This window comes from Petaurus breviceps, unplaced genomic scaffold (genome assembly GCF_028583685.1).
Source record: "Petaurus breviceps papuanus isolate PSGF00001 unplaced genomic scaffold, PetGlider_PUasm1.0 186, whole genome shotgun sequence".
Lineage (NCBI taxonomy): Eukaryota > Metazoa > Chordata > Mammalia > Diprotodontia > Petauridae > Petaurus > Petaurus breviceps.
The window spans coordinates 17,855,336-17,867,768 of NW_027185798.1; the positions used below are offsets into that span (position 1 = coordinate 17,855,336).

At 47.8% G+C, this 12,433-nt stretch overlaps 1 protein-coding gene across 5 annotated transcripts in view; it reads right to left on the bottom strand.

The window, feature by feature from the left end:
- The window catches only part of SGSM2 (small G protein signaling modulator 2), a 75,135-nt gene that overhangs the window by 45,991 nt on the left and 16,711 nt on the right, over positions 1-12,433 (bottom strand). For all 5 annotated transcript variants that reach the window (XM_069089639.1, XM_069089638.1, XM_069089637.1 and 2 more), the window contains one exon: positions 247-409. In XM_069089639.1, coding sequence (XP_068945740.1) covers positions 247-341 — 95 coding nt within the window. In that variant the 5' untranslated portion in view covers positions 342-409. The remainder of the gene's footprint in view (positions 1-246; positions 410-12,433) is intronic.

Below are 12,433 nucleotides of genomic sequence, written 5' to 3' on the forward strand. Positions count from 1 at the left end.
TTGGTCATGGTCATCCAGGGAGAAGTGGCAGAGGTGGCAGAGCCCTGGCTCCAAATGCCATATCTTTTTCACTGGCCTGTGCTGCATCTCTGTCCCGGGCAGTCCCAGTGAAGGAAAGAATAACATTAATAACAGCTTCCTTACAGTCACCTGGGAGATGGCATATGACAGGTGGGGCCAGCTGCCTTCCTAGAGGGAGGTGGTAGGGAAAGCTGAAGGGAGGGGTGGGCTTGGCCTGGGACTCGCCTGCTCTCCACCTGCTGCTGCAGCTCCTGGACTTTTCGGCAGACCTCTCCAGCTACCACACAGGTCTTCCCCACCTTGGTGAAGAGGGCAGCCATCTTGTCACTGCGCAGGAAGCCTGCAGCCCGACGCCTCAGCTGATGCAGTAGGCAGGTCTCTACCACGCCTGAGGAAGAGGGAGACATGACAAACCTCCTCTCCTCATCTCACAGCACTCAAATGCCTTCTCAGAAACCCCTGTTTCATATGAAGAGGCAGCCCTTCTTGCCATCCCAGACCCCTCTACCTGCATAAGTAACCCTACCCTACCCTGCCTCTCTCACGCAGCTTAGTTACTCCCTGTCTCCCAGCTGCTCCCTACTGCCTCAGATATGCTCATGTCTCCCTCATCCTCATAGAACCCTCGCTGGACGTGCTGTTCTCTGCTATAGCTCTCCTTTTGGTGGCTTAAACTCTTGGAAAAGACCGTTGACAATCAGTGCTCTCACTTCACTTTCCTCTTACTCTCAACTACATTCTGGTTTCTCACCTCATCACTCAACTGAAACTGCTCTATGAAGTTACCAACAATCTTTTAGTTGCCGAATCCAAAGGTTTTTTTTTTTTTCAGTTCTCATCCTTCTTGACCTCTCGGCTGCCTTTGACACTGTGGGTCACCCTCTCCTCCTTGGTACTCTGTTCTCTCTGGGTTTTGGGGATAACACTTTCTCCTGACTCTCCTTCTACCTACCGGACTGTTCCTTCTCAGTTTCCTTTGCTAGATTTATATTCGGGTCACATCTTCTAGCCTTGGATGTCCCACACGGCTTTGTCCTGGGCCATCTTCTCTTCTCTCTCCACACTACTGCACTGTGATCTCATCAGCTCCCATGGATTCAATGATCATCTCTACACTAATGATTCTCAGGTCTACTTATTCAGCCCTAGCTTCTGTAACTACAGACTTGCAGCTTCAACTGCCTATTGAATAGCTTGAAAGGGGTGTCTTATAGACATTTTAAAACTCAACATGTTCCAAACTAAACTCATTGTCTCCCCGTCTTCCCTAACTTTCTCCCCTTCTGAACTTCCCTATTACTCTTAAGGTCACCACCATTTGTCCAGTTACCCAGGCTTGTAGGCTAGGCATCATGCTTGACTTTTCACACACACACACACACACACACACACACACACACACACACACACACACCCCACCCAATCTACATACAAGTCCTCTAGCATCAGACCATCTCCAGTACAGGCACCCTTCTCTCCTGCTGCCATGCTGGTAAAGGCTCTCTTCACCTCACCCCTAGGCTACTGCAATAGCCCTTGCTTGGTCTCCCTTCTTCAAGTCTCTCCCCAACCCTTTCCATCATCTACTCAAATATCAAATTAATTTTCCTACAGAGCGGGTCTGATCAAATCACCCTCCTATTTTGTAAAACACAGTGGTTCCCTATAATTTCCAGGATCAAATATAAAAAACCTTTTGTTTGGCATTCAAAGCCCTTCATAACCTGGCCCCTTTCTGCCTTTCCAATTTTCTTAGGCAATATACTCTCCAGCCCCATCATGTACTCTTTGATCCAGTGACACTGGCCTCCTTGTTCTTCCTCACACCAGACATACCATCTCTAGATTTCATGTGCTTGCTTTTTGGAGGCAATCAAGGTTAAGTGACTTTCCCAGGGTCATACAGCTAGTAAGTATCTGGAGTCAAATTTGAACTCAGGTTCTCCTGACTTCAAAGCTGGTACTCTATCCACTCTGCCTTCTAGCTACTCCCATCCATTCACTTTCCCTGATGATACTGGAATTCTTTCCCTCCTCATCTCCACTTCTTTGCTCCTTTCAAGTCCCAGTTCAAATCCCACCTTCTACAAGAAGCCTTTCCTGACCCCGCTAACTGCTAGCGCCTTTCTCTTTGCTGATTATCTCCTGTACAGGATTTGTTTCTACTTAGTTGTTTCCCATTAAGCTGTGATCTCCTTAAGAAGAGGGACTATTCTTTGCCTTTCTTTGTAACCCCAGTGCTTAGCACAGTGCCTGGCAAAAAGTAGACACTTCATAAATACTTGTTGGCTGGTTGACTGACTGACTGACTGACTGACTGACAGAGGTACCCAGGACTTTTCCTGCCTCCTTCTAAGGATGAAGGGCTTCAGCCAGGCCCATCCTAGAGGGACAGAAGAAGGGGATGCCCATCCACTGTGGGAAGGGGAATAGCTGGACAAATTGTAGCATATTAACATAATAAAACTTATATAAGAACAACAACATGGTAAGAATAAATAAGCGAGAAAGCCTTGAGAATTCTAGTCAATATGATGACCAACCATGATTCCAGAAGACTTACAATGAAACATGACACTCATCTCCTGAGAGGTGATGGGCTCAAGATGCAGAATATCACATAGCTTTTTGGACACAGCAAATGAGGGAATTTGGTTTTACGCACAATCATTACAAGGACTTTATTTTGCTTTTTCATTTTTTTTCCATGAGGGTGGAAGAGTGTGAAAATAGTGCTTGTTAATTGAAAAAAAAAATAGTTTTTTCAAAAAGAGGCAGGGAAGGGTGTTTTCACAGAATCTCACACTTGAAAGGGATCTTGGGCCAAGTTGTCCAACCCACATCTGACCCAAAATGCTTTGGACATCATTCCTGACTAGTCTAGGTCATGGGCCTATTTGTAAAATTCCAGTGATGGACAGTCCATGAGCCAATCCCCAGTCCATTTTCAGGCAGCTCCTATGAGTCTTGAGCATCAGAATAAATGGATTCAGAGCTGGGAGGGAACCTGGAGGCCATTCATTCCAGCCATTATTTTATATATTAGGAAGTTGAGGCCAAGAAAGGTAAAGTGATTTGCCCAGGTCATGCAGTTAGCAAGTAGAAGAGGTAGAATCTGAACTCAGTCCTCTGATACCAAATTCAGCATGCTTTCCACTGTACCTTGGGTATCTCACTCTTCGACATATGCCCTACACAGCCCATTCTCTTCTCACAGCTCAGGGAAAGAAAGAGCCCAGCAGAAACGTGCTTGGATTGGGGCCCTGCCCTCCTCTCCCTGCTTATAGGGCCAAACTGCTCCATTTCTGCTCATGTTCTGTGGCAGGGTGCGCCCCCTCCACCTCTTTCCCCTTCTTCCCACCAGCATATTCAGCTGGCATTGGGGGACGTGGGGGCAGGGAGAGTGGGTGCAGACCAGATATGTCTCCTCTGCCCATCTGCATTCCCCAGGGAGGGGGAGCATGATGGGCAGTGTCAGGGTACAGGGAGCAGCAGAAGCCAGCCAGACCTCCCAGAGCCCATGGATACTGGGGTTGCTAAGGAACCAGGCTCTGAAGGAACCATCAAATATTGATGGGGCTGATGCTGCGGTTATCAGGACTGACAACAGCTCTTCCATTATTGATGGGCAGCAGCAGGGAGCAAAAGGAGGTTTCCAAGCCCTCTGGGGCTGTTTTTAAAGGGATGATTTAGGGGAAAGGTTGAATCTCTCCCTCTAGACATTGCTTACCACAGCTTCAAAGACATGGCGGACAGGCTAAGGGCTGGGGAGTGGAAGGCTTAGGATTCTACCCACATTCGACTGTTACATCCAAAGGGCAGCTTAGCTCTTAAGTCCAAACAGCTCCTTTTACAAAGGAGTTTAAATCAGGTAAGTGTCTTGGCTGAGGTCCCATGAACGCTGACCACTTTGTATCTGCCTCTGGGTACGTTTGTGCACGATTGTGGGCTTTTAGTCCATGAACATTTGTGTTTATACACATGTAGGTATCCATCAGTCCCTCTGTATTTGTACATGTGCCTGACAAATATGTGTCCGTGAACAAGTATAAAGGAGAAAGAGGCCCACAGCTCTAGGGATGGAAGAGACCACAGAAGCCAACTGTGTCAACACTCTCATTTTACAGATGAGAAAACTGAGGCATAAAGAGCTTCAGTGACTTGCCTAAGGTCACACAAGCAATAAAGAGAATCACAGATTTCAAGCGTGAAGGGACATGAGGTGATCTAGTGCAAACTCTTCATTTTACAGAAGCAAAAACAAGGGCTGACTTTCCCAGGGACACACAAAAAGTGAGCAACAGAGGAAGGATTTGAACCAAGGGGGATTTCATCTTCATTGACTCCTTCCCCCAGCCGTGCTGATCCACTGCCAGGAAGGCCCTTCGATGGGGCTGGAGGTCTGGGTAGCTCTGGCTCAGTGAAAGCCCCTCTCCTTCAAGTTGCTGTCCAGCAGTGGCTTGAGCTAACACTGGCTTCCCACAGCCACTCTGCAGATCTGGAGCAGGAAGAGCATTCAGGTGGGGGGGGCAGTGCTGAATGCTATGCTTGGCCGCCAGAGCAAAGGCAGGTGGCACCAATTTGCAGCAAACACAAGGATGTGGCTAATTGACAGGATAATGACTCATTAGTCTGCCCACCTTCCCCAGGGTGCAGACAAATGGCTAGAGAAGTGGGGACCAAGTGGCCTGGCTTCATCAACAGCTCGTGGAGCCCCACCCGTTACACGGGGGCCAAGGGGGGAGCCGTGACTCTCAGGAGGAGTCAGGCCTACGCCTGGCCGTTGGTTTCCAAGCTAAGAAGCAATTCTCTCCAAGGCTAGAGCCACAACTTCCCCCTTTCTCCATCACCAGCCACGCATCCTTTAGGAAGATGATGGCCAAGTGAAAGCTCTTCCTAAGCCTGTGCCTATCATTCCCTATTTTCCTCCATCCCTGTAGCAACGATGATTTAGGGAAACAATAGTTTACAGTTGCGCCTTATACCCACCATCATACAAGATCCTTGTGGAATAAGCCCTGGGGTTAGAGGCAGAGCACTGGAGTTTAAGACCCAGACCAGTATGATTGATTACCAGTATGACCTTGGGCAAGTCAATTGATTACTTCCTGGGCCTCAGTTTCCTCCTCTGTAAAATGAGGAGGTTGGATCAGATAGCCTCTGAGTCCCCTCCCAGCTCTAGATCTGGATTCATATATATGATCTAGGATCCAGGTTCGAATCATGGCTTTGCCATTAACAAGCTGTATGACCATGGAAGTTGAGCTAGATGATCTCCAAGCCCCTTCCCAGATCTAAGTCTCATGATATACCACCCTGTCTCTGACACTTCAAGGTGGATACCGTCAGCATTATAAACTCCATCTCACAGATAGAGAAACTGAGGGTTAGAAAGCAAAAACTCCGGGGTACTTCCCTAGCATGGAGCCTCCTCACGTTTCTGGAGCCATGAAAGGAGATGCCATGGTCTGGGCCTCTTGCACACGAGCTGTTTCTGTTTCCCTTTTAGCTTAGCTCCTCCTGTCTGAGATTCCTCCTAGTCCCCTTAAAGCAGGTCCTGGGATGGGCTGGGGTCTCATCCCCACCACACTTGTCTGGTGGGCCACCTTCCTTCCCCTCCCCCTCCTTGGTTATACCAGAGTTGGGATGAGCTGACACTGATGCTAGGTCCCCTGATCCTGTCATTTGGGGGAAAGTGTGCCCGAATTGCCTAATTAGAGTCAACACCATTACTGGTCATTAGAGATGCCATAGGAACGGAAAAAATGACCCAGTAACGGCTCTCCGCCTCTGTTTCTCTCCTCTGGACTTGTTTTGCTCCCTCCAGTCTCTCTCCCTTTTAATCCAATCCAGACAATGATGCCAGATTAATCATGCCCCTGCTCCAAACCTCAATGGCTCCCTAATGCCCAAGAGGCAAAGTCCAAATTTCTTATCTTGGTATCCAATGCCGTCCACTGTCTGACCTCTCATTTCATTTTCTGCTTCCTGCTGTAACCCCTTCACTTTGGTCTAACCGGACTAAAAGCCCTGCAAACTCACTCAAAGGTCATCCAGCCTCAGTTTACTGCTTGGCTGATTTCTAAATTTACTTTTATCTTCTGTTACTTATATATTATCTTTTCCCTCTTGGGGCTTGATCTGTCGTTGTATTGATTGTTGCTTAGACTTAAGAAAGCAATGGAGAAAATGTTAATAATAAAACTTAAAAGCGTCATATGATTTTTTTCTGGAGAACTGCTTGTTAAACATTACCAGCATACCACTGGGCTTATGATACAAAAGAGGAAGAGGGAGGTGGGGGGGGGGAAGGAAGAAGAGGAAGGGAAGAGGGAAAGGAGAGAGGAAGGAGGGGAGGGGGAGAGAGAGAGAGAAGATATGTGCTGTGTTCTAGAGTAATTCCTGAGTATAAACTTGTAATCTAAAGAAATCTGTGCAGTGCCTTCTAGTTCTAATTTATGATCCTATGACCTATTCTCTTCTTGAACAGCAATGGAAGCATAGTAGAAAGAGTAGCTCAGCTTAGTGCTGTTACTTACTAAGCCATACTTCATACAGGCTTAACAAATGCTTATTGACTAAGCAAGGGATTCGGAATCAGAAAAGACTGACTCCTTACTGGGATTACTGTGTTTGAGTACTAGCTCTGATATCTTGTAGTTGTGTGGCCTTGGATAAACCAAATCATTCTCTGAGCCTCCTCTTAGGAGGCTAACAAACACTTGCACTGCCTGATAGGGTTGTGGTGAGGCAGGCACTGGCCCCCAAGCATGCTACTTGAATTCCTACCTCTACACATTTGCTCAAGCTGTTCCCCTTGCTCAGAATATCTGCCTCTCTCTCCTTGACTAAGGTCTATTCTTTGGGGGGGGGGGAGGGGGCTCAAACCCCACCTCCTCTGGGAAGCCTTCCTGGACTACTCCAGCCCTCAGTGACATCTAGCACTGTTTGTGCCTACCCAAATTATAGAGAAAATGTGGTCTGTCCTTCATGAATGGGGGCGGAGGGATGTATTTTTCCTGTCCAAAAACCTTCAATTGGGTCATCAGTTCAGAGCTGGAGTAGACCTACTGGTCTAGTGCCCTCAATTTATAGAAGGGAAACCTGAGGCCCAGAGAGAATGTAAGCTCCATACAAGTGGGGATCACTACCCACTACCCAGCAGTGTCTGACACACAGTTGTTATCGTTAAGTTGTTCAGTTCAACTCTTTGTGACCCCATTTGGGATTTTCTTGGCAAAGGTACTATAATGGTTTGCCATTTCCTTCTCCCACTCATTTTATAGATGGTAAAACGGAGGCAAGCAAGGTTAAGTGACTTGTCCAGGGTCACCCAGCTAGTAAGTGTCCAAGGCAGATTTGAACTCAGGGAGATGAGTCTTCTGGACTCCGGGCTAGGCGCTTTGGGCACTACGGCACCACCATGTGGTGTGCTCTTGTCATGTCACAGAGTTCCTTAAATACTTGATTCATTGTCCAAGGTCAGGAACTCCCTTAAGTGGCAAAGCTGAGATTTGAACTTTGGTGCCTGCTACCTTTGAAGCAGCTGAGCAAATCACTTAATCTCTGTTTACCTCAGTTCCTCAAATGTAAAATGGGGAGCATAATAGAACCTACCTTGCAGGGTTGTTGAGAGGATCAATAAGATAATATTTGTAAAGTCCTTAGCACAGAGTAGGTGATTTATAAATGCTTAATCCCTGCCTCCTGCCACTACTTTGGACTTTTTTTGAGGGGGGAGGCAGATCTATGATGTTTTTGGTACGGGCAACTTCCCATGATAAAGTTTCCTCCACTAATGCAGGGTACCTTCTGCTCTTCAACTTCCAATCAGCAGCTGCTTGGGGCACTGAGAGGTGAAGTGACTGGTCCAGTGTCACAGAGTCAGTATGTGTCAGGCTGAACTTGAACCTCTGAGGCTGCCTCTCTTGTTACCTTGTATCTCACTTGTCTTTCATGTGCTTGGCCTGTCTCCCCAGGCATATTCAAAACTGGGGGCTGCCCACATCCAGCACGTCCCCCTGTGCTGGGCACCCACTGAGTGTGTGCTGGGGCTGCTGGCTAGCCATCAGAGGCAGGAGGAGTCACTGGAATCACCCTGCCAGCTGCCTAGCTGGCGGAATGTCATTAGTTAAACTAGAAGCTAAATTTCCAGAGCGGGGCAGTGCTACCTGGCCCTGGTATCTCACGACCTGGCTGTGAGTGTCTGTGCATCCACAGAAAACCACTTCAGGGCCACACTGGCTCTGACTCTGCTTATAGGCCATGCGGGCCAGCCAGACTGGGCAACTCCCATTTACACACCAATAATCCTAATTTCTAGGAACATCTCTAAGGCTGCCATCCTGTAACCTGGCTTAAAGTGGAAGGACAGGGCCAAAGTTTGTGAAGAAATCGCAGACATTTACTGGCTGTGAGAATCACTGGGTGAGTCACCCAGACTTCTCTGTGCCTTAGTTTCCTCATCTGTAAAATGAATGGGTTTGACTCAATGGCCCATAAAGTTCCTTCTAATGCTAAGTCTAATGACTTAGATATTCCCTCTTCCACCTCCCATGGAGTGGAAAGAACTCACCCTGTCTCTGCCCCCTCTGACTCAGCCTGGGGCTGAGCCCTGGTCTTAGCTGCCGAGGTCGCCCTGGCTCAGTTCTCCAGCATAAGTCATCATCCAGTCCCATTTCAGAAGACAAGTCAGCAAGGTGAGGGATGGGAGTCCCAGTGCCCATCCACTCCCAGATCTAGGAAGAAGGCTGAGTTGGGCTGGGGAGACAATATAGTATGGGACTCATGAAAGGATTCAGGACACACAGATGGCCCTTCTCAATCCCTGCCTATCTGCCCACACTAATCCTGGGGTCTCCCCTTAAAGACCAGATCCCAGGGTCCTGAATGCAGATGTTCTGAGCCCCTGAGACATTTCTTAGCAGTCCCAAGGCAGCACTGTGGACTCATCTCTTACCATGGGACCTGATGTGGAGTAGAAGCTGAGGTGCAGGCTTCCTTCCCCTTTTTGGAGAGGTTGGGTACTACGGGTGTGGAATGCTGCATATACTGTCCAACACGGGCAGTGTTTTGGTTGGTTTTGCTGAACAGTTTTTCTTCTTTGTTAATCTTTTTATAAAGCTCCCTGGTGAGGAGAGTCAACAGAGATTTGTTTATAAATCAAGTTGATATAAATACACAAGATATCAATGAAAATTAGAGTGAAAAAATAAATTGGGGTTGGGGTAGAGCCAGGGTACTCCAATATTATTTTGGACCACAAGGGTCCTATCTTGGGGTATCCTAGCCTAGGAAAATTGAGGAATGAGGCATAGAGACTCTGACCTCTTTTCATGGTGTCCAGATGGCAGCCAGCAAGCAAACTCTGGGCTAGCAGGGAGTGAGTAAGAAGAACGGGTGTGTGGCCCTCCTTTGCCAAGCTCCTGCCCCCATCCATGCTGCCTATGCCACAAGTCTGTCCTTTGCTACCTACAGACATCTGCCCCCTCCCACCCAAGCCCCTTGGGGGAGCTGGGCTGCAGTTGTTATGGAGATTTTCAGCTGGCTAGCAAGCACCAGGCATAGGGCTCTCCACTCTAGCTTGCTGAGGGGTGGGGAGGGACAGAGGCTGTTGGCTCTGTTAGTCTTCCAGCCCACAGAGATGGCTCCAACTGCCATGGTATCCAGCACTCCTCAAGTACAGGGACAGAGACCCTCCAGTCAGGGATCCAAAGAGGCAGTACTCACTGCAGAACCAGGATTCCCTTTCTAATTCCCTACTGTCTGATTCTTAACATGAACGGAGAGTATCATGTTGTATCAGGAAAAAAGGACTCAAGGCAAGCAGAGGTTAACACTGGGGTGGCAGACAGTGAGCCCCAGCATCCCCTTCAGGGTTAACCTGGATTCTTTTAACATACACCCACTAGCAAAACACTTGGGGGCACCATGGTGAAACAGGAAAGAAAAGACAGTCTCATCTCACAGGCAAGATCCCTGGAATATCCCTCTCAGCTGTAATTACTAAGGGGAGACCCATTACTAAGGGGAGATAGGAAAAGAGAAAAGATTACAGGTTCAGAAAGCGAGAGCTAGGAGGGGTTTTAGAGACCATCTAGTCCAGCCCCTCTCATTTTACAAATGAGGAAACTGAGGTATCGAAGGGTCAAATGACTTGCCTAAAGTCTCACAGAAGAGGAATTTGAACCCAGGTTCTGTGCTGTTGTTGTTCATGATTGTTTTTGAAGAGGACCAATGACATCACAAGGGTGACGTCTTTCTTTTTCGTGCACTGGATTTAAGTGAGATAGAGCTGCAAAGTCTATGAGACATTGCTCTGGACCATTAGAATGAAAACATGTTGGAAAGGAAAGATGAAGATTAAGGAAGCTCAGGGTAAATTTCTGGAGATCACTCAGGCAAAGACCCTGTCTGTCCTCCTTGGCTGGAAGAAGAAAGGAATGGCCTCTGGAGATCCCAGCCACGGCCTTGGCCTCCACTCCTGGGACAGGGCAGACATCTGTACTCAGCTAGAGAGAGAGCTGCAAAGGAAGGGGTAAGGGTCTTGCTCTAGTGGCCAAAAATGGAACAAAGCAGGAAGGGCCCCCTCCCTCCCTCCCTCCTACTGCCCTCCTCTCTTCTCCCGCTGGTTATTTCTGTGTTGGGAGCACAGAGCAGGGCTGCCCCCACTTGGAACAAGCATCTCTATGGTAACTGAGGTGTGTGCTCCCCCAGCTTGCAGTAGGGAAACTGGCTTTCTGCTCCAGCTTTTGGGGGAATTCATCCCTGCTGGCTCATCCCAGAAGCCAGGAAACAACTCTCCCACCTAGGCTTAGCTTGAGACAGGAGCACAATTCCTCCCCAAATTGTTGGAACTGGGATGGGGAAATGAAATCCATGATACACAATTTACTTCCTTTGTCTCCTCCCCAAACCTCCCCGCCCCCCAGATGCATAACATTTCTCTGGGACACAGTACAGGGTCTGGAGACATTCAAGTTCCCTTGACTTGATCCATATATCAACAGGCTTTTATCTACCTCCAGGGGAGGTGGGGGCAGGGCAGGAAATGAGAAAGCTCCCAAGTGTGCTATGATGATCACTCCAGGCCATGGAAGCATAGAGCTCAGAATTTCACATAGATTGTTTGGTAAATTGAATTTTTACTTGATTCTTTGGCCAGGTCTGTGTGGGCACCATGGGACCAGAACTCTGTAGAGTGAGTTACTAACATCTCCCTGGGAGATCAATTTCCTTAACTTCTCAGAATGAAGGTCCCAAACCTCCCCCCCTCTCCCCAAGCAGGGCAGACTTAATTTGCTCACATGTGCCTTATCCCTCCCCAGACTCTTCCCCAATATTTCTTTCCTCTGCTTTTGCTTGGGCAAAAGCCAGTTCCAGCTCAGGATATGAGGGCAATGGCCCAGGCAGAGGGCCACTCAAGATAGCTGGGCAATGGGGCACTTAGACCAACCAGAGCTAGTACAGAACCCTGACTGGCCACAGCTAAGCCCAGAAATAGACAGAGGACACCTGTTCTCACCTATTTCCAGGGCTCGATCTTAGGGTACAGAGCTGGGAGGGGGGACTTGCCAGAGGTCACACAGGTAATACTAAAAAGGGACTTACTCTTCACCTGGTCCAACCCTTACATTTCACAGCTGACTCAAACACAGGTGATGACTCACAAACAGGAAGTCACCATATAGCCTCTCCAGATTAGCAATGGAGAGGGTCTAGGGCACAGACCTCTTCACTGGTTTGTGTGTCCTGGACCCCTTTGACAGTGTCTGGTGAAGCCTTAGAATCACATTTTTAACTATACAAAATAAAATCCATAGGATTGCAAAGGAAATAAATTCTATAAAAATACAATTATCAAAATATGTTTTAAAAATCAGGTTCATAGGCCGCAGGTTAAGGATCGCTGATCTAGCACCTTGCATGAAATCATAGCATTTATTTTCATTTTAAACATCACCCCTTCTAACTGAACAGTCCTCAGATCTAATCTGGACAGGTCACTCATCTCACTGAGACTCATGGGCTCAAGACAGTTAATATGCCAGGCCCTAGAAACACAAAGACAAAAATGAAGTGGTCCCTGACCTCAAGGCTCCAGCTCCTTTCACTCATCACCACTATTCCCAACAGGCATATATGCTACAAAGGACTTTAGAGACGATGTCTCATCTGAACCTCCTAACCTAAGAAGTTATGACTATGGGTATTATTATCCCATTTGGCAGCTGAGGGAACTGAGTCTCAGAGTCACACAACTAGTAAGAGCCAGATTTAGGATTTAAACCTGGGTCTTCCTGACCCTACTTCTTGTATTCTAACCACTATCACCTAGATGGACTCTCCTGGTTAGGATATAGCTTTGGCTCATTACCTCTTATTCTAAGCCTTTCCTAACTCCCTCTCCCCT